Source organism: Mobula birostris, chromosome 21, assembly GCF_030028105.1.
Source record: "Mobula birostris isolate sMobBir1 chromosome 21, sMobBir1.hap1, whole genome shotgun sequence".
Taxonomy (NCBI): Eukaryota; Metazoa; Chordata; class Chondrichthyes; order Myliobatiformes; family Myliobatidae; genus Mobula; species Mobula birostris.
In genome coordinates, this window is record NC_092390.1 from 13,717,824 (window position 1) to 13,740,445 (window position 22,622).

A 22,622-nucleotide genomic window follows, 5' to 3' on the forward strand; every position below is an offset into this window, starting at 1 on the left:
AAGGGTCAAAAGACCCTGATGTGAGTTATATACAGACCTCCAAACAATAGCCTGGATGTGGGCTACAAATTGCAACGGGATATAGAAAAGGCATGTAAAAAGGGCAAGGTTATGGGGGATTTCAATATGCAGGTAGGTTGGGAAAATCAGGTTGGTGCTGGATCACAAGAGGGAGAATTTGTAGATGTCGTGGAAACACTAATTAACAACACCAGAGTGACTTCGAGTTTCGTTTTAAGAGTTTATTAACATGATATCCTGGAGAGTCTGCAGTAGTCTCCACCGCCACCAGAACTCTGAATTCTAGGTTATACAGAGCTCATATTTATACAGCATGACAAACAACTTCACATAACTTTGTCTGGCATCCCACGGTCAGTACAATATCAATCACTTAAAAGACAGGTCAATTATTCTCTCAGCACGAGTCTAACAGTCCTCTTTGTTCCCTGTTCTCAGGGCTCATAATTTACCCCCGGTCACATCCTCCGTCCTGGTTCCAGGGGCCTAGAATCTTACTTATTGGAGTTCCTGTTACTGCGTTTATCATCTAAGATTATTCTCAACACGCATCAGCAGTCTTAAGCCCAGCTGCTCCAGAATGGTTAAGTATCCCATCAGACACTAGTTTCAACCAGTTCTACCACTGTAGAATGTCAACAAAGTGGCATTTTAGAGCAGTTTGTGGTTGAACCCTCTAGAAGACTAGCTATTCTCAATTGGGCTTTGCATCATGATCCAAATTTGATTAGGAAACTTAAGGGAAAGGAATGTTTAGGAGGCAGTTATCATAATATGATAGAATTCACCCTGCAATTTGAGCGAGGGGGCTAAAGTCAGATGTATCAGTATTACAGTAGAGTAAAGGGAATTATAGAGGCATGAGAAAGGAGATGGCCAAAGTTCATCAAAAGAGGACACTGGCAGGGATGACTGCAGAGCAGCAATGGCTGGAGTTTCTGGGAGCACTTTAGAAGGCACAGAATAGATACATCTGATAAAAGAAGTATTCTAAAGGCAGGATGACACAACCATGGATGACAAGGGAGTCAAAGCCAACATAAAAGCAAAAGAAAGGCCATATATTAGAGCAACAACTAATTGGAAGTTAGAGGATTGAGAAACCATTAAAAAACAATAGAAGGCAACTAAAAAAGTTCTGGGAGAGGGAAGATGAAAAATGAAGGCATGCTAGCCAACAATATCAAAGAAGATAGCAATTTTTTTTCCAGATGTATAAAGAGTAAAAGAGAGGCAAGAATAGATATTGGCTGGCTGGAAAATGATGCTGGAGAGGTAGTGATTGGAGACTAGGAAATGGTGGATGAACTGAATAAGTAGTTTGCATCTGTCTTCACTGTGGAAGACACTAGCGGTATGCCAGAGGTTTGAGAGTGTCAGGAGCAGAAGTGAGTACAGTTGCTGTTACTAAGGAGAGGATACTTGGGAAACTGAAAGGTCTGAAGATAGGTAAGTCACCAGGGTTCTGAAAGATGTAGCTGAAGAGATTGTGGAAGCATTAGTAATGAACTTTCAAGAATTAATGGATTCTGGAATGATTCCAGAAGAATGGAAAATTGCAAATGCCATTCCACTCTTCAAGAAGGGATGGAGGCAGAATTAAGGAAATTATAGGCCAGTTAGTCTGAACTCAGTGATTGGGAAAATGTTGAAGTTGATTGTTAAGGATGTAGTTTCAGGGTGCGTAGAAGCTCATGATAAAATAGGCCAAAATCAGCATGGCTTCCTTAAGGGGAAATCTTGCCTGGCTAATCTATTGGAATTCTTTGTGAAAATAATAAGCAAAACAGACCAAGGATAATCGGTTGAAGTTATGTACTTGGATTTTCAAAAGGCCTTTGACAGGGTGCCGCACATGAGGCTGCTTATCAAGATAAGAGCCATGGTATTACATGAAAGATACTAGCATAGATACAGCATTGGCTGATTGGCAGGAGGCAAAGCGTGAGAATAAAGGGAATCTTTTCTGATTGCTTGCCAGTGACTTACTGGTGTTCTGCAGGGCTTGTTGTTGGGGCCACTTCTTTTTATGTTGTATGTCAATGATTTGACTGACAAAACTGATGGCTTTGTGGCCAAGTTTGTGGGCAGTGTGGAGATAGGTGGAGTGGCAGGTAGTGTTAAGGAAGCAGGAAAGATGCAGAAGGACTTGGACATATTGGGAGAATGGCAAAGAAGTGGCAGATGCAATATAGTGTTGGGGAGTGTATGCTCGTGCATTTTGGTAGAATTAGCACAAACACAGGCTATTTTATAAAGGAAAATGGCATTCAAAAATCTGAGGCACAAAGGGACTTGGAAGTCCTTGTGCAGGATTCCCTAAAGATTAACTTGCAGAATGAGTTGGTAGTGTGGAAGGCAAATGTGACCGACGTAATGCTAATCTAAGAATGAAAGGCTTATTGCATGAGGAGCAATTGATATCTCTGGGCCTTTGCTCTGAAATTGAGAAGAATGAGGGAGATCTCATTGAAACCTAATGAATGTTGAAAAGCCTCAATAGAGTGGATGTGCAGAGAATGTTTCCTATGATGAGGGAGTCTAGAATCATAGGGCACAGGCTCAGAATAGAGGGACATTGAATTAGAATGGCAATGAGGAGAAATTTCTTTAGCCAGAGGATGGTGAATATATGGAATTCATTGCCACACCCAACAACTTGGCCTTCACAGCCATCTGTAACAATGAGTTTCACAAATTCCACATTCCTCCTCTATAGAAATTGGTGAGTCCAGATGTGAGGGGAAGGCAGGTGGGGAAGAGGAAGGGGGAAGGTAGATTATCCCCCTCACCTGGCTTGAACTAACACCTGCCAGCTTGAGCTTCTCCACCTCCCTTTTCATTTTGGCTTCTGTTCCCTTCCTTCCGAGTGCTGATGAAGGATCTCAGCCTGAAACGTTGGATGTCCATTCCCCTCCATAAATGCTGCTGTGTATTTAATATTTGAGTAATATTGCAAATATATTCTTTGATTAAGCATTCTTTATTGTTTACATAATTCATTATGGGTTGCATGTAAAAGTAAGCAAATGGCATACATCATAATGCCACCACATCATATGTGTGCACCTGACCAAACAGAAACTAAGCATACACAAGCATCCCCGGGCAACCATGTTTTTTGTTTGATTAGTTTCTGGAGTTACAAAGCATAACAGATGCTGCCCTACCTGCTGAGTTCCTCCAGCATTTTGTGTGCGCTGTCCCGGATTTCCAGCATCTGCAGAACCTCTTGTGTCTGGCATTTATAGCGAGAGGATTCGACTGGCATTTATAGTGAGAGGATTCGAGTACAGGAGCAGGGAGGTACTACTGCAGTTGTACAAGGCCTTGGTGAGACCACACCTGGAGTATTGTGTGCAGTTTTGGTCCCCTAATCTGAGGAAAGACATCCTTGCCATAGAGGGAGTACAAAGAAGGTTCACCGGATTGATTCCTGGGATGGCAGGACTTTCATATGAAGAAAGACTGGATGAACTGGGCTTGTACTCGTTGGAATTTAGAAGATTGAGGGGGGATCTGATTGAAACGTATAAGATCCTAAAGGGATTGGACAGGCTAGATGCAGGAAGATTGTTCCCGATGTTGGGGAAGTCCAGAACGAGGGGCCACAGTTTGAGGATGGAGGGGAAGCCTTTAAGGACCGAGATTAGGAAAAACTTCTTCACACAGAGAGTGGTGAATCTGTGGAACTCTCTGCCACAGGAAACAGTTGAGGCCAGTTCATTGGCTATATTTAAGAGGGAGTTAGATATGGCCCTTGTGGCTACGGGGGTCAGGGGGTATGGAGGGAAGGCTGGGGCGGGGTTCTGAGTTGGATGATCAGCCATGATCATAATGAATGGTGGTGCAGGCTCGAAGGGCCGAATGGCCTACTCCTGCACCTATTTTCTATGTTTCTATGTTTCTATGTCTCCATCTGCACCCACAGACAGGCCCGGTGGAAGTGTCCGTGTTCTTGACAGCTGCGGTTCGGGGAAAGATCAAAGTCATCGAGAGGTATCTGGCCGACGGAGGAGATGCTGACGCCTGTGATGAGGTGAGTGGGCAGACCCTTCTCCCTCCTCACAGGCCCGTCCCGTTCCTGGACCCAGCAAGATCACACGGTGTGAGACGATGATATGTTTCGTTCTCGCCTGGTGTGTTATCGTGGGTGTCTCGTTAGTGGTGTGGAGTGGTGGAGCCTGACCCATGAACCACATCCAGAGTCACGTGGGACTCTTGTCCCACTCTGCTGAGCACGCTGGTGCGCTGGTTGACTTACAAGGCTGCCCCTCCTCACAGTCAGTATGGCTTTCATCTTCTCTACTGAACCTTCTCTGCCCTGAGTAGGTACCCAGCACCAGTGGCCCGGAGAACTGGGGGGGTGGGGGAGGATATGTACTGCTTCACTCCCGGACCAGAGAACATAAAACAGCATATCCCCAGGTACAAGACCTTTGGCACATCACGCCTGTACCAAACACATTGTCACATTAAACCAATCGCTTCTGCCTCAATTCCCCATATGTTCACATGTCTGTCAAACAGACTCTTAAATACCTCTAACGTACCTGCCTCCATCACCTCCCCTCGCAGCCCCTTCCAGGTATTCACCACTCTGTGTGTAATAAAAAACTGTCCCATACGACACCTTCCCCCACGCAAGTCCTCTAGTGGTTGACATTTGTGCTTAGTATCCATGGATTTCATTGCCACAGACGACCATGGAGGCCAAATTATTGAGTATGTTCACAGTAAAGTGCAGGTTGATAGGTTCTTGATTAGTAATGGTGTCAAAGGTACGGGGAGCAGGCAGGAGAATGAGGTTGAGATAGAAAATAAATCAACTGTGAATGAAAGAGCAAAGGCAGTGGGTTGAATGGCCTAATTCAGCTCTGATGTCTAAAGGTCTAATGAATGTTTCTACATGGGAAAAAGATTCTGTCTTTCTACCCTATCTGTAGCTCTCAGATCATCATAAACCTCTATCTACAGTTCTCACACAGTCAGAAACCTCCATCTACAGTTCTCAGACAGTCATAAACCTCCATCTACAGTTCTCAGTCATAAACCTCCATCTACAGTTCTCAGACAGTCATAAACCTCCATCTACAGTTCTCAGTCATAAACCTCTATCTACAGTTCTCAGACAGTCAGAAACCTCCATCTACAGTTCTCAGACAGTCATAAACCTCCATCTACAGTTCTCAGTCATAATCCTCTAGCTACAGTTCTCAGACAGTCATAAACCTCCATCTACAGTTCTCACACAGTCATAAACCTCTATCTACAGTTTTCAGACAGTCATAAACCTCTAGCTACAGTTCTCAGACAGTCATAAACCTCCATCTATATTTCTCAGACAGTCATAAACCTCCATCTACAGTTCTCAGACAGTCATAAACCTCCATCTACAGTTCTCACACAGTCATAAACCTCCATCTACAGTTCTCAGTCATAATCCTCTAGCTACAGTTCTCAGACAGTCATAAACCTCCATCTACAGTTCTCACACAGTCATAAACCTCTATCTACAGTTTTCAGACAGTCATAAACCTCTAGCTACAGTTCTCAGACAGTCATAAACCTCCATCTATATTTCTCAGACAGTCATAAACCTCCATCTACAGTTCTCAGACAGTCATAAACCTCCATCTACAGTTCTCACACAGTCATAAACCTCCATCTACAGTTCTCAGTCATAAACCTCCATCTACAGTTCTCAGACAGTCATAAACCTCTAGCTACAGTTCTCAGACAGTCATCACACTCCAGAGAAAACAATCCAAGTTTGTACAACCTCTCCTCTCAGTTCATACACTCTAATCCAGGCAACTCTGCTGATCAGGAGAGGCTCCATTCCAGCACAGCCTGAATATCCTCTCCCTCAGGAGCAGGTGCCATCAACAACCCCCAGCTGGCCAAGAGTGGTGAGGGAGAGGGGAGGGAGGGAGGGAGGGCGGAAGTGGAGAGAGAGAGAGAGAGAGAGAGAGAGAGAGAGAGAGAGAGAATGAGAATGTATGTATGTATGTATGTGTGCAGGGCAAGGTAGAGGGAGAGTGTGTGAGAGAGGAAGATAGTGAGTGAAGAGGAGGGAGGGAGTTTTTCACCATTGATTTTAAACACAGGTTCAACATCTACCATAATTCGAATTATTAAATAAACTTGGACGTAAAGCCAAAGAGAAACTCTGTAATCAATAAACAACTGGATGTTTCAAAATCTCTCCCTGACTGATCATTCTGCAGTCCTTACCCAGTCTTGTCTACAGGTGACTGCAGACCCTCCAGTGAGGAAGGGCAATCAATCTAGCACTGCCAGTGGCCTCCACATCCCAGGGGAGGGGAAGCAAAAAGCTATGTACCCGCACAAAGAATTATCATTGAGTCACATGTCAGGGTGGGGATAGTCTTCTGTCAGTGTTGGTTCAGGACCCGCGATTACTTGGTAGGCAGTATTTCCCGTTGCATACATTGATGTGTTGTATACAAGTTGCCCCAATGCTGTATGGCACATTTAACTATCTGTGCTTTCTTATTGTGTAATTTTCCCCTCAGTTCAAGCGGACTGCTCTGCACAGAGCCTCACTGGAAGGTCACACTGATATAGTCATCAAACTTCTGGAAGGGGGAGCAACGGTTGACTTCAGCGACAGGGTGAGTATCCTTCCCATGACTCCTTCTAGACTGTCCCATCACACACTCCCAGGACAGGGACAGCACGGGTTAGATACAGAGTGAATCTCCCTCTACACTGTCCCATCACACACTCCCAGGACAGGGACAGCACGGGTTAGATGCAGAGTGAATCTCCCTCTACACTGTCCCATCACGCACTCCCAGGACAGGGACAGCACGGGTTAGATACAGAGTGAAGCTCCCTCTACACTGTCCATCACACACTCCCAGGGCTGGGACACCACGGGTTAGATACTGAGTGAAGCTCCCTCTACACTGTCCCATCACACACTCCCAGGACAGGGACAGCACAGGTTAGATACAGAGTGAAGCTCCCTCTACACCGTCCCATCACACACTCCCACGGCAGGGACAGCAGGGGTTAGATACAGAGTGAAGCTCCCTCTACACCGTCCCATCACACACTCCCAGGGCAGGGACAGCACGGGTTAGATACAAAGTGAAACTCCCTCTACACCGTCCCATCACACACTCCCAGGGCAGGGACAGCACGGGTTAGATACAGAGTGAATCTCCCTCCGTCCTGAGGAGGATCCCGATCCCACTCCAGCGCCCAATAATTTCTTTGGTGGGTAATCTCATTGGTGGACACTAGATCAGTGATACCACAAATCCTGTCGTGGGCAGCCTCCTGTCTATTGTCTGCTGTGTTCTACGAAGGGTCTTGGCCTGAAACGTCGACTGCACCTCTTCCTAGAGATGCTGCCTGGCCTGCTGCGTTCACCAGCAACTTTTATGTGTGTTGCATGGATTTCCAGCATCTGCAGAATTCCTGTTGTTTGCATTTATTGTCTGCTGTTAATGGTTCAGAAGTGATCCAGTCCCCACCCCTCACATCCCTCCCCCCCTACACACACAAAGCACACTCACTGACAAAAACAGACATTCACAGACACACACACACACACACACACACACATATATGCACACACACATGTGCACTCAGACTCCTGCAGAAACAGACACACACACACACACCAATGTAATAAAAACCGAAAATGCTCGAAATATTCAGCAGGTCAGGCAGCATCTGTGGTGAGAGAAACAGAGTTATCTTTTCAGTTCTGTGACCATAAGATCTAACGAAGGGTCTCAGAACAGAAACAATAACTCTGTACCTCTCTCCTCAGCAGCTGCCTGTCCTGCTGAGTGTTTCCAGGTGGTTTCTGTTTTTATTTCAGATTTCCAGCAATGCTGAACCAACCATTTCCCACCCAGGGGCTAGCCCAGCAAGCGGTGCCAGAGCAGTCTTGTGATCTCCCACCTCTCCTTGCAGCTCGACTGCACGGCTATTCACTGGGCCTGTCGAGGAGGGAGACTGGAGGTGCTGAAGATTCTGCGGGAGAAAGGGGCCTCAGTGAATGTCCATGACAAGGTGAGTCTGTGTGATCTTGATAGCCCTTGGCGGTAGAGGACTTCATGTTCAAGGTTAGGGTTAGAGTTAGTGGTGTCATCAATATCCAGGACAGAGTTCATCTGGATGGAAAGGCAGTGAGGGGAAGGGGGTGGGGCAAGAGCTGGCAGATGATGGATGGATCCAAATGAGGAAAGGAGATGGACAAATTGAGGAGGGGAGAGTGGGAATAGTAACAGAGGCTGTGAGGTGGTGGGTGGATCCATGTGAGGGGGGATTATGGGCAGATGGAGGAGGGGAGAGTGGGAATAGTGACAGAGGCTGGGTGGTGACAGGTGGATCCATGTGAGGGGGGATTATGGGCAGATGGAGGAGGGGAGAGTGGGAACAGTGACAGAGGCCGTGAGGTGGTGGGTGGATCCAGGTGAGGAGGGATGATGGGCAGATGGAGGAGGGGAGAGTGGGAACAGTGACAGAGGCTGGGTGGTGACGGGTGGAGGTGACAACAGGCTACACCACCAGGTTCAGGAAGAGTTATTACCCGTCAACCACCGGGCTCTTGAAACAGAGGGGATAACCTCCCTCAACTTTACTTACCCCATCACTAAACTGTTCCCACAACCTATGGATTCTTCGTCTCATGTCCTCGATATTTATTGCTTTTTTTAATTATTATTACTTTTTTCTTTTATATTTGCAAAGTTTGTTGTATTTTGCATAATGGTTGTTTATCTGTCCTATTGTGTCTGGCCTTTTATTGTTTTTATTCTTTTCCTTGGATTTAAAAGAGGTAATTGAATATCAGAGTTGTATATAGTGACATATATGTACTTTTATAAATTTTCTTTGAATTTTGAACGTTGAACAAAACCCATCACATCTAGTTATAGTCTGAGGGAGAAAAGACAGCATACATTCACCCTATTAATATCACTCATAATTTTGTCATAGATCATACAACTCAGAAGCAGACCATTCAGCCCATCTGATGCATGCCGACCAAGACACCCAGTTGCTTGCGATTGGCCCATTTCCCTCTAAACCTTTTCAGTCCACGCAGTTATATTCCAAATAAAAGAGGAACAATGGCAGTGGATATGGGGAAGGTGGAGGAGGGTGGGGAGAAATGGACCTGTGGATCACTCTTCTCAAAAAATTAGCACTGGTACAATGGCTTGAATGGGCTCTGGCCATATAGTTGCAGTAAGGAAACTAAGTTCAAATTCACTTATTATTAAGGTATATATATTTTACCATGTACAACCTTGAGATTCATTTTCTTGCAGGTACTTTGAATTCTGAAAGAAAGGAAATAAAATCAAATTCATGTAAAACTACACAGTCCTTATCTGCAGGTTCCGCATGCGCGGGTTCAACCAACCGTGGATTGGGAAAACCCGGAAGTTCTCTCCCCAGCACTCGTTTGAGCATTTTTTCTTGTCATTCTTCCCTGAACAATACAGTATAACAACTATTTACAGAGCATTTACATTGCATTAGGTATTATAAGTAATCTAGAGATGATTTAAAGTATACAGGAGGATGTGCGTAGGTTATATGCAAATACTACGCCATTTTATATAATGCACTTGAGCATCTGCGTTTTTTGGTATCTGCGGGGGTCCCGGAACCAATTCCCCACGGATAAGGAGGGCCGACTGTACTGACAAACAACCAATGTGCAGAAGAAGACAAACTGCAAATAAAAAATAATTCTGAGAACATGAATTGTAAATGGGTCTGTAGGTCGTGGAATCAGTTCAGATAGAGGTGAGTGAAGTTTTCCACGTTGGTTCAGGAGTCTGATGATTGTCGAGTCACAAGTGTTCCTGAAACTTGTGGTGTGGAACCTAAGCTCCCGTACCTCCTTGCTGATGGTAGCAGTGAGAAGAGAGCATGGCCTGGGTGATGGGGGTCCTTGATCATGGATGCTGCTTTCTTGTGACAGTGCTCCTTGTACATGTGCTTATTAGCGGTGACAGCTTTGCCTGTGATGGACTGGGCTGTATCCACCACTTCTGCAGCCTTTTCAGTTCCTGGGCACAGGTGTTCCCATACCAGGGAATGATGAGGATGAAATTTGTGGGCCGTTTAACTGTGCTTTAATTGTGTCTTTGACTTAACTATGATTTCCTCGGATTACAGCTTCTCAGCACCCCGCTACACGTCGCCACGCGGACTGGCCACGTTGAGTGCGTGGAATACCTCATGGCCTGTGGCATCGACATCAATGCCAAGGACCGGGTAATGTGAGCCGTCTCTTTATTGGCCGCCTTGTGCTTCAGAATCCACCCTCAGACTCTCTGAGTGAGAACTTCATAGAAACATAGAAAATAGGTGCAGGAGTAGGCCATTCGGCCCTTCGAGCCTGCACCGCCATTCAGTACGATCATGGCTGATCATCCAACTCAGGACTCTGTATCTGCCTTCTCTCCATACCCCCTGATCCCTTTAGCCACAAGGGCCATATATAACTCCCTCTTAAATATAGCCAATGAACTGGCCTCAACTGTTTCCTGTGGCAGAGAATTCCACAGATTCACCACTCTCTGTGTGAAGAAGTTTTTCCTCATCTCGGTCCTAAGAGGCTTTCCCTTTATCCTTAAACTGTGACCCCTCGTTCTGGACTTCCCCAACATCGGGAGCAATCTTCCTGCATCTAGCCTGTCCAATCCCTTTAGGATTTTATACGTTTCAATAAGATCTCCCCTCAGTCTTTTAAATTCCAGTGAGTATAAGCCTAGTCGATCCAGTCTTTCATCATATGAAAGTCCTGCCATCCCAGGAATCAATCTGGTGAACCTTTTTTGTACTCCCTCTATGGCAAGAATGTCTTTCCTCAGATTAGGGGACCAAAACTGCACACAATACTCCAGGTGTGGTCTCACCAAGGCCTTGTACAACTGCAGTAGTACCTCCCTACTCCTGTACTTGAATCCTCTTGCTATGAATGCCAGCATACCATTCGCCTTTTTCACCGCCTGCTGTACCTGCATGCCCACTTTCAATGACTGGTGTATAATGACACCCAGGTCTCATTGCACCTCCCCTTTTCCTAATCGGCCACCATTCAGATAATAATCTGTTTTCCTGTTTTTGCCACCATTGTGGATAACCTCACATTTACCCACATTAAATTGCATCTGCCATGAATTTGCCCACTCACCTAACCTACCCAAGTCACCCTGCATACTCTTAGCATCATCCTCACAGCTAACACTGCCGCCCAGCTTCGTGTCATCGGCAAACGTGGAGATGCTGCATTTAATTCCCTCATCTAAGTCATTAATATATATTGTAAACAACTGGGGTCCCAACACTGAGCCTTGCGGTGCCCCACTAGTCACTGCCTGCCATTCTGAAAAGGTCCCGTTTATTCCCAGTCTTTGCTTCCGGTCTGCCAACCAATTCTCTAGCCACATCAATACCATATCCCCAATACCGTGTGCTTTAAGTTTGCACACTAATCTCCTGTGTGGGACCTTGTCAAAAGCCTTTTGAAAATCCAAATATACCACATCCACTGGTTCTCCCCTATACACTCTACTAGTTACATCCTCAAAAAATTCTATGAAATTCGTCAGACATGATTTTCCTTTCACAAATCCATGCTGACTTTGTCCGATGATTTCACTGCTTTCCAAACGTGCTGTTGTCACATCTTTGAAAACTGACTCTAGCATTTTCCCCACCACTGATGTCAGGCTAACCGGTCTATAATTCCCCGGTTTCTCTCTCCCTCCTTTTTTTTAAAAAGCGGGGTTACATTAGCCACCCTCCAATCCTCAGGAACTAGTCCAGAATCTAAGGAGTTTTGAAAAATTATCACTAATGCATCCACTATTTCTTGGGCTACTTCCTTAAGCACCCTGGGATGCAGACCATCTGGCCCTGGGGATTTATCTGCCTTTAATCCCTTCAATTTACCTAACACCACTTCCCTACTAACATGTATTTCCCGCAGTTCCTCCATCTCACTAGACCCTCGGTCCCCTACTATTTCTGGAAGATTATTTATGTACTCCTTCGTGAAGACAGGACCAAAGTAGTTATTCAATTGGTCTGCCATGTCCTTGTTCCCCATGATCAATTCACTTGTTTCTGAGTGTAAGGGACCTACATTTGTCTTAACCAATCTTTTTCTTTTCACGTATCTATAAAAGCTTTTACAGTCAGTTTTTATGTTCCCTGCCAGTTTTCTCTCATAATCTTTTTTCCCCTTCCTAATTAAGCCCTTTGTCCTCCTCTGCTGATCTCTGAATTTCTCCCAGTCCTCAGGTGTGCTGCTTTTTCTGGCTAATTTGTATGTTTCTTCTTTGGAATTGATACTATCCCTAATTTCCCTTGTCAGCCACAGGTGCACTACCTTCCCTGGTTTATTCTTTGGCCAAACTGGGATGAACAATTGTTGTAGTTCACCTATGCAATCTTCCGATGCTTGCCATTGCATATCCACTGTCAACCCTTTAAGTATCATTTGCCAGTCTATCTTAGCTAACTCACGTCTCATACCTTCAAAGTTACCCTTCTTTAAGTTCAGAACCTTTGTTTCTGAATTAACTATCTTAATGAAGAATTCCATCATATTATGGTCACTCTTACTCAAGGGGCCTCTCATGACAAAATTGCTAATTAACCCTTCCTCATTGCTCAAAACCCAGTCTAGAATGGCCTGCTCTCTAGTTAGTTCCTCGACATGTTGGTTCAGAAAACCATCCCGCATACAGTCCAAGAAATCCTCTTCCTCAGCACCCTTACCAATTTGGTTCACCCAATCTATATGTAGATTGAAATCACCCATTATAACTGCTGTTCCTTTATTGCACGCATTTCTAATTTCCTGTTTAATGCCATCCCCAACCTCACTACTACTGTTAGGTGGCCTGTACACAACTCCCACCAGCGTTTTCTGCCCCTTAGTATTATGCAGCTCTACCCATATCGATTCCACATCCTCCTGGCTAATGTCCTTGCTTTCTATTGCGTTAATCTCCTCTCTAACCAGCAATGCTACCCCACCTCCTTTTCTTTCATGTCTATCCCTCCTGAATATTGAATATTTGAATATCCCTGAATGTTGATCTCCCATCCTTGGTCACCCTGGAGCCATGTCTCTGTGATCCCAACTATATCATATTCATTAATAACTATCTGCACTTTCAATTTATCCACCTTGTTATGAATGCTCCTTGTATTGACACACAAAGCCTTCAGGCTTGCTTTTACAACACTCTTAGCCCTTATACAATTATGTTGAAAAGTGGCCCTTTTTAATTTTTGCCCTGGATTTGCCTGCCTGCCACTTTTACTTTTCACCTTACTACTTTTTGCTTCTACCCTCATTTTACACCCCTCTGTCTCTCTGCACGTGTTCCCATCCCCCTGCCACATTAGTTTAAATCCTCCTGAACAACAGCAGCAAACGCTCCCCCTAGGACATTGGTTCCAGTCAGCCCAGGTGCAGACTGTCCTGTTTGTACCGGTCCCACCTCCTCCTGAACTGGTTCCAATGCCCCAGAAATTTGAATCCCTCCCCCTTGCACCATTTTTCAAGCCAAGTATTCATCTGATATATCCTCCTATTTCTACTCTGACTAGCACGTGGCACTGGGAGTAATCCAGAGATTATTACCTTTGTGGTCCTACTTTTTAGTTTATCTCCTAACTCCCTAAATTCACCTTGTAGGACCCCATCCCATTTTTCTCCTATATCGTTGGTACCTATGTGCACCACGACCACTGACCACTCCAGAATGTCCTGCAGCCGCTCAGAGACATCCTTGACCCCTGCACCAGGGAGGCAACATACCCTCCTGGAGTCTCGTTTGCTGCCGCAGAAATGCCTACCTATTCCCCTTACAATCGAATCCCCTATCACTATAGCTCTCCCACTCCTTTTCCTTCCCTCCTGTGCCGCAGAGCCACCCATGGTGCCATGAACTCGGCTGCTGCTGCCTTCCCCTGATGAGACATCTCCCCCAACAATATCCAAAACAGTATATCTGTTTAGGAGGGTGATGACCTCAGGGGACTCCTGCACTACCTGCCTACTGCTACGCTGTCCAGTGGCCACCCCATTCCCTTTCTGCCAGTGTAGCCTTTACCTGCGGTGTGGCCAACTCACTGAACATGCTATTCACGACTTTCTCAGCATCGCGGATACTCCAGTATGAATCCAGTCGCAGCTCCAGCTGCTCAATGCAGTCTGCCAGAAGCTGCAGCTGGACACATTTCCTGCACACACACTGGAAGTCTCCCTGATTTCCCACATGCTGCAGGGTGAACAAACCACGGGGCCGATCTCAGCTGTCATGACCTACCCAATACGCTACAGGTCACCGTTTGACCCTAGATAAGCTCCTGGTGTCCATGACAACTCTTGGCCAGCCATGTCTCTTGACGATCAGCTGGTCTAGGCACTGGGCATGCGGGTCACAACACAAGGACAATCAGTGGGTGACCTCAGTTTGTGAAGTAACACAATTCATCTATCCCAGGTCAGTGACTGGCTCCCTAATCTCCAATTACTGACCAGATTCATTTCTTTACCACACACGTACATTGAAACATACAGTGAAATACATCATTTGTGTTAAAAACCAACCCAATCTAAAGGTGTGCTGGGCAGCCCATCAGTGTCATCACATATTCTGGTGCCAACAGAGCATGCCCACAATGTTCAATACAACAATAGCAACAAACAACAACAGGAAAACAAGTCCCTTTACTTCGTCCCACCCACCCACCCACCCACTCACTCACTCCCTCACTCCCTCAAACAGGCCTCCATCCTCAGGACAGACAGCCTCCAGTTGGGTATCAGATATTGGGTCTGTGGCTTCCCCAGAGCACCCAAACCAACGACTTCGCCCACAGGGCCTCCTCCATTTCTAGACTTCCAACTGACTGGAAAGGAAGCAGGGGGGGTCAGGGGGAGGAGTACACGCTGGCAGGTAATAGGTGAGACAAGGTGAAGGGGGGAAGGTGTGCGGGTGGGGAACGGGGTTGAAGTAAGAAGCTGGGAGGGTGATAGGGGGGAGAGGCTGAAGAAGGAGGAATCTGACCGGAGAGGACAGTGGGAGGAAATGGGAGAAAGGGAAAGAGGGGAACCAGAGGGAGGTGACGGGCAGCTGAGAAGGGGTGAGATAGAACCAGAGAAGGGAATGGAAAAAGAGACAAATGGTAAAGGGGGAGAAATTACCAGAGTTAGAAACATTGAGTTGGATGCCTCTCAGATGACCCCACTCCTTCCCCCTACCCTTCCAGCCCAAAACGTTAACTGCTTATTCCCTCCGTAGATGCCGTCTGACCTGCAGTCCAATTGTATTGTCTGGTCCCTAGTACCTTGGTCTAGTCCCCACCAACAACCACCCTCACAGTACTTTCGATTGACATCATTTTCATAAAATTATTTTTATTATATAATGTATTAGCAAATAAAATATAATAATATATTATTATAAAATAATAAAAGTAATATAATACTTAATTACTATTTATAATGAATGTGTAAAATATAATAAATATAAAACATTTAAAAACATTATAATATATATCTACAAGTGTGCCGTGCTACTTTGCTCCTTCATTAAACGTGGTCAGTGAAATCTGCCTCAACCTCCAGCTCCCCCTCTCACGTGGTGGTGAGATCCAGTACGTCTCGTGTGTCACGGATGTCCTGCAGGGGCTGGGATGGGGAGCGCAGGCTGGCCAGCGTGTGGACGTTAAGGTGTCACCAATGACCCAGGTGTTGAGTCCAGACGGGAGGATGAGAGTGGGGGGCAATAGCCCTAACTTCCCCTTCTGTGTTGTCCTGCAGGAGGGGGATACAGCACTACACGACGCAGTCCGGCTGAGCCGCTACAAGATAACCAAACTGCTCATCTTGCAAGGTGCTGATTTGAGGACCAAAAATGCAGTAAGTTCTTCCGAGAAGTTTCAGAACCCAACAATGGGCTTGCTATGGGACAGCACGGTACCACAGCAGTTAGAGCGTCAGGGCCCTGCAGTTGCTCATTGTAAACAAATCTATACCTTCTCCCCATAATTGTGTGAGTTTCCGCCGGCAACTCTGGTTTCCTCCCATATTCCAAAGACATGGGATTTAACAGGTTAATTGGTCACATGGGTGTAATTGGGCATCGAGGGCTCGATGGGTTGGAAGGACCTGACACTGTGCTGTATCTCTAAATAAAAGTAAATAATCACCAAGGACTCCAGAGACGTTGGTGTAACTTGGGAATCAGGGTTTGCTGACATCGAGCTATGTAATGGGACAAGGGGGATCATGGTTCCCATTGTCCTGCGACTGTGCAGAAGCTAAAACAGGTGGGGAGAGACTTTGATCCCATTCCAACGGGCTCCAGGAACCGAGAGAGGACAGGTTGGCCAAGGAATTCCTCTGAATGGTCCATCCACTGCCAGTGAAGCAAGTCTTTTTCATTCCTCATCCTCCCCTAAACCTCACGAGTTGATATGAGGTGTAGTGAGGGTCCAGTCCTGCCAGAATGTGATCACACCTGTCAACCACCTGCCTGGGCACGAGGGAGAACTGTCCAGTGGAGATTACAGTCAGAGGTGAGCGTGTACAAGGTTGTGCTATGCAGACTGGTGTATCTTTTTCTTCCTGGCCACACTTTAATAGAGTTGATCATGAAAATATGGTGAAGACAAGACAAACACAGTACAGGTTCAAACAAGACAATAAGACATAGGAACGGAGTTAGGACATTTGGCTGATCAAATCTCCTCCACCATTCAATGCTGTGCCATCTGATCCTAGACTCTCCCACTTTTGGAAACATCCTCTCCAAATCCATTCTATATAGGCCGTTCAAAGGCCTTTCAACTCTATCTGGACCAGAGCAATCCCTGGACTTAAGTCACAAGGAGAGTGAAGATGAAGTTGTCATTTTGGACTTGGTTGCCAAATTGATGGAACGATCTATTTTGAACCTGTTGGGACATTGGCCAGTGAGGATACTGCTCAACACATTGAAGACAGAGTCCTCAGGAGTGAAGTGGGAAACATTATCACACATTGGAATCTGAAACTTCATCCAGAAAAGGGCAAAATTTATTTATATTTTTAATTCATTTGTCACTCACAATGGCAGCTTTTATTGTCCATCCCTAGTCCAGAATCAGAATCAGGTTTATGATAACTGACTTAAGTGATGTGAAATTTGTTGTTTTGCGGCATCAGTACAGTATAAGTCATAAAAATTACTGTAGTGGCAAAACTAATCCAAAATCAAAAACTTGTGTGATGTGCCCACAGCTCCAGTGATTGTTCCAAAAGTCAAACCTTTTATTTGATGCTTTATTTGCAATTAGCAAGCATACAATTAAGCATTATTGAGCATAATTTGAGTGATATCTCAGTGGTTAGCAGAAGGTATGACCTCTGCCAGTCCCAAGCTGCAAACTGCCACAAAATAAATACCATAATAATCCCAGCAGCACAGAATATAAAGCGGATAGAGAACAGATACATGGCTCCTATCTTCCAGCCCCCTAATTATTATACTAAATAATTACAACTACTTGCTACCAAGACACAGGAGACATGAATTCTCAAGAATTACACAAATGTCCTCTTTTTGTAAGCAGTCTATCCTGGATGGTGACCTTCTCCTGCCAAACTAGGGATAACTTTTGTTTGCAATCAGAAAATCTGTTTTGAATTGCTACTGCCAAAGCTCACCCAAACGCAAAACTGACATCCCATTAGCTGTCAGCTCTGGCCAAGCATAGTCTCTTCCACCACCACAGTCTTCTTTCAACTGTCCATTAGCAATCCAACTCAGCACTGTTCTGATTGCATAGGGTCCACGATTGGGGAACGTCGACTCAGACCACGAGAGGCCTGCGTCGGGCATTTTCATGCCTTACAAGGTGCAGATTGGAAGTCTGTGTGGGGCACCACTCCTCGCACAGACTAGAGCAATGTGTGGTTAAGTGCCTTACTCAAGGACACAAACATACTACCACAGCTGAGGCTCGAACTAGCGACCTTCAAATCACTAGGCGAATGTCTTAACAACTTGGCCACGTGCCCAACACCATTAGCTCTGCAATTCACTTGCAATGGCTCCAATACCTTAGGCACACTCACCCCTAACAGCAGCTCAATTTCCAGCAAATGAACATGCTTCAGGCGAGAGCATTCCTGAAGATCTCTCTGATGAGCAATGTTCCTTTTGTGGACAAACCCACATTCCTGTGTATTAATGCTAGGCAGTTCACAACAGTTTTCACTATCCAAGCCAGTCACCTCCACTCCTGAAATGGCACAGCTATCATGACCTTCTCCTGATCCATTATGCGTAGATCTCATGTCAAGCTGGGCTTGTTCACGGGGCTCATTGTGTACAGCACTGCTGCACTACCTTGATCTAGCAAAGCATGAGTAATCACTCTTCTTAGACTTCACCTGAACTGGAATTGTAGGAAGTTAAGGTCATGATCACCAGTCCCCGTCAGACCATTAGATACAAGGGCAGTACTCATTGCTGTGTTTGCTTCATTCACAGCTTGTTTTGCACTCGTTTCATCAGCTCCCGGCTCAGTTGTAGCTTCACCTTCCACAGCGGCCACAAGAACTATTGGAGAAAATAGAGACAGTCGCCAAAATCTTCACTCTTGCCTTCGAAAGCCCTCATAAATGAATGATACTGCAATGGATTGCCATCGAAGAATTTAATCTCTCTTTTAGGCAGAGATTCAATGCCTTGTTGTTGCAAACAAACACTATGCTTGTTCTTTCCTGTAGTGTCCTTGTGGCCTCCAGTTAGACCTCTACCATCTGAAGCATGAGTGTCACCATACTGCAAATCAATGTCCTCAGAAGCACGTTGCTTTTGGATATGGCATAGGTTCCAAGTGCCCCCTTGGTGTAGACAGGGAGTGCACATTCTGAACTACCCCCTGGGATTCAAACTTGTGGCTCAAAGTCAGTTGATCCTCAGATGTATCCACCTTGACATTGAGTACACTGGATTTTCTTTGCTCCATGTCAGTGCAGGAACGCTCACTAGAGAACTGCTCTGCTGGAGCACGGTCAGCACCCACGGCATTTGAAGCCCTTGGCACTTTAACTCTGACCATCCTGGCTGCAATTTCCTCCTGCAACTTAAGCTGCCCCATCTTCTTTCAAGGTTGCTCTTCCTGTTCTTCCAAAGCTGTTCCACTTTCCACTAAAGTTGTTCCATCTTTACCTCCAAGGTGTGCTTATCCCTGAATATTTCTTTTCTTGAGTATAACTCAGCTAAATTAGCCTTCATTCTAATGCGTACTGATGTGGTATCAGATGCATGGGAAGTTTTCCTAGCAATGGAACAGGCTGCGCGCACATTTGGCATGCTGACTCAGCACATATGTCATCCTATAACTCATCACCTTTATACATAGACATAGACTGTTCTCTGACTTTGTAAATATTTTCATTTCCCCCAGGGAACTGACCTTCAATATTGCATGTTTGTTTAATTCCCCCCTTAGTCCTGGCTTCAAGGTCACTGCTTCCAGTTGAACTCATTTTCTCTTCCAAGAGCCCAAACCAGAAAAAAACAATGGCAGTTTCAATTTAGCTTTTTAACAACAGAAACAGTATTTCAATTCTTCAGTATTTCAACTGCACCAAGGGTTGAACACTGCAGGCAAACGTCACTTTACAGCTTTTCAGTCCAATCCAGTTGGACATGGCAATGATGACCATTGAAAACTGTGCTTCAAACCCAAACACACAGTGTGAAACGACATAAGGTCATTACCTGCCACAAGCTGCTCCCGGCTGCAATGCTTTTAATTTCTCGGACACATCCGAACGCTGATATTTATTGGAAAACATTTGCTAACGGAAATGTAGCAGCAAAACTAATCCAAAATCAAAACCAAAGACCATTGCCACTTGCCTGTAACCGTATAGATTGCTATACTTGCATGACATGCCCACAACTCCACTGATTACTCTAAAGGTCAAACCCTTTATTTGAACCTTTATAGCAATTAATAAATACACAATTAAGCATTATTGAGCATTATCAGCGATATCTTAGTGGTCAGCAAAAGATGTGACCTCCGCCCATCCCAAGCTATAAACTGTCATGAAATAAGTCACGTAACTTTTTCCCTTCACTTTTACTATACCCCCACTCATGTGACTAGCTACCACACTAAACAGAATAAACCCCATAGCACAAAATACAAAGTAAATGGAGGACAGATACAATGCTCCTACAAATACTACAGGTAACAAAATAAACTGTGTCAAAAAATAAGGAGATAGTGTTCATGAACCCATTCAGAAACCTGATGGTGAAGGCGAAGAAACCGTACCGAAAATGTTGAGGGTGTGTCTTCAGGCCCGTTATCTCCTCCCTGATGGTAGTAATGAGAAGAGGACAGGCATGTGCTGGATTGTGAGGGCCCATAATGATGGATGATGTTATTTGAGGCACCATCTCTTGCAGATGTCCTCAACGGTGGGGAGGGTTTGTCCCTGTGATGGAGATGGCAGCGTCTACAACACCCTGCAGCCTCTTGTGATCCTGTGCGTTGGCCCTTCCGTATCAGGCAATGATGCAACCAGTCAGAATGTTCTCCACTGTACATCTGTAGAAATTTGTGAGACTCTCTCCTGACATAACGCATCTCCTCAAACTTCTAACGAAGTAGAGCCACTGGTATACCTTCTTAGTGGTAGGCACAGAAATCTAGTTTAGTTCAATTCCAGCTGCCCAGAATGTCAGAGGCTGTTAAAATCAAAGTATCTGTGGGTCTCAAATGAGCGAGCGACCAGGAGCCAGATGAGAGGTCAGCAAGCAAAATTAAAACTGCAATGTTTGTGGTGATCCAGTAGTTTCATGGTCAACATTACTGAGAACAGGTTTTCCCTTAAACTCCCCGTTTGTATTCCCAGATGTGATGGTGGGATTCAAACTCATATCTCTGGATTCATGGGTCAGAACTCCGAGTGCTAATCCAACCATGTAACCTCTATGCTACCCTACCCCTGGTAAACCAGAGGTATTTGGGGAAATAGGGAAAAAATGAATGAGTCAGGGTCAGGGAAAGCCACAGATTAGCCATAGCATTGAATGATGGAATATGTCTGAGGGGCTGAATGGCCTCCTGTTTTCCAGTGGGCACTTCCCTCAGGATTACTGACGTGTGTCTTTCTTTTATTCAGGAGGGGAAGACTCCAATTGACTTGGTGCAGCAGTGGCAAATGGAAACTAAAGGCGCCCTTGCTCAGGCCAACTGAGTTTTATTAGTGAGACGTCCTTGGAACAGTTTAACCAGGAAACTTGGGCTGTGTCCTGAATCGCATTTCCACCAATGATCACAGCTCACACATGACATTACTTCTGCACTGGACTCTGCCAAACCCAGAAGCTCATCAGCCAAACGTTTAGACCATAAGACCATACGATATGGGATCAGAATTAGGCCATTCGGCCCATCAAGTCTGCTGTGCCGTTTCATCATGGCTGATCCATTTCCCTCTCAGCCACATTTTTCTGCCTTCTCTCTGTAACCCTTCATGCCCTGACTAATCAAGAATTTATCAACCTCTGCCTTAAATATACCCAATGACTAGGCCTCGACAGCCACCTCTGACAATGAATTCCATAGAATTTCACCACTCTCTGGCTAAAGAAATTACTCCTCACCTCCATTCTAAATGGACATTCCTCTATCCTGAGGCTGTGTCCTCTGGTCCTAGACTCCCCTACCACAGGAAATACTCTCTCCACATCCACTCTGTCTAGGATTTTCAACGATCGATAGGTTTCAATAAGATCCCTCCTCCTTCTTATGAATTTCAGTGAATACAGCACCAGAGACACTCTTCATTTGATAAGCCTTTCAATCCCAGCAATATTTTTGTGAACCTCCTTTGAACCCTCTCCAATGTCAGCACATCTTTTCTTAGATAAGAGGCCCAAAACTGTTGACATATTCCAAGTGAGGCCTCACCAGTGCCTTATAAGGCCTCAGCATTACATCCTTGCTTTTCTATTCTAGTCCTCTCAAAATGCATTTGCCTTCCTCACCATGGACTTCCAGGGGTAGTGGAGGTATAATTTGTCCTTCAGTGCTGATCACCCCATCTTTGACCAAGCTGTTCCACTGTGAACACGATCTGTTATGAGTCAACATGATGCTTTCAGATCAGGTCATACATAGCACATACCTCCGCCGCACCACTCAGGTGTGTTTCTGGGTACAGAGGCTAGCGACCCTTGTGCCTGTTTTGTGTTCTATCGCTGAGCAGCAGTGAACCATCTGATGGGCCTATCGGAGTTCTCCTTGAGAACTACTTGACTTGATCAGCATTTCTGATCTGGCTATTGTTCATGATTGCACTTAATAAATAAAAAAAAGACTCAATCTGCAAATTAACCCTTAGAAAATCCTGTATGAGGACTCCCAAATCCCTTTGCATCTTAGATTTCTGAATTTTCTCTCCATTTAGAAAACAGTCTGTGTTTTTATTTCTTCTACCAAAGTGCATGACCATACACTTCCTGACACAGTATTCCATCTGCCACCTCTTCGCC

The 22,622-nt window shown here is 45.3% G+C and overlaps 1 protein-coding gene across 1 annotated transcript in view; it reads left to right on the plus strand.

The window, feature by feature from the left end:
- The window catches only part of LOC140185995 (ankyrin repeat domain-containing protein 2-like), a 38,336-nt gene extending 16,545 nt beyond the window's left edge, over positions 1–21,791 (plus strand). The window contains exons 4-9 of the mRNA XM_072239820.1: positions 3,953–4,060; positions 6,561–6,659; positions 7,978–8,076; positions 10,201–10,299; positions 15,875–15,973; positions 21,248–21,791. Coding sequence (XP_072095921.1) covers positions 3,953–4,060; positions 6,561–6,659; positions 7,978–8,076; positions 10,201–10,299; positions 15,875–15,973; positions 21,248–21,322 — 579 coding nt within the window. The 3' untranslated portion in view covers positions 21,323–21,791. The remainder of the gene's footprint in view (positions 1–3,952; positions 4,061–6,560; positions 6,660–7,977; positions 8,077–10,200; positions 10,300–15,874; positions 15,974–21,247) is intronic.
- The last annotated feature ends 831 nt before the right edge of the window (positions 21,792–22,622 follow it).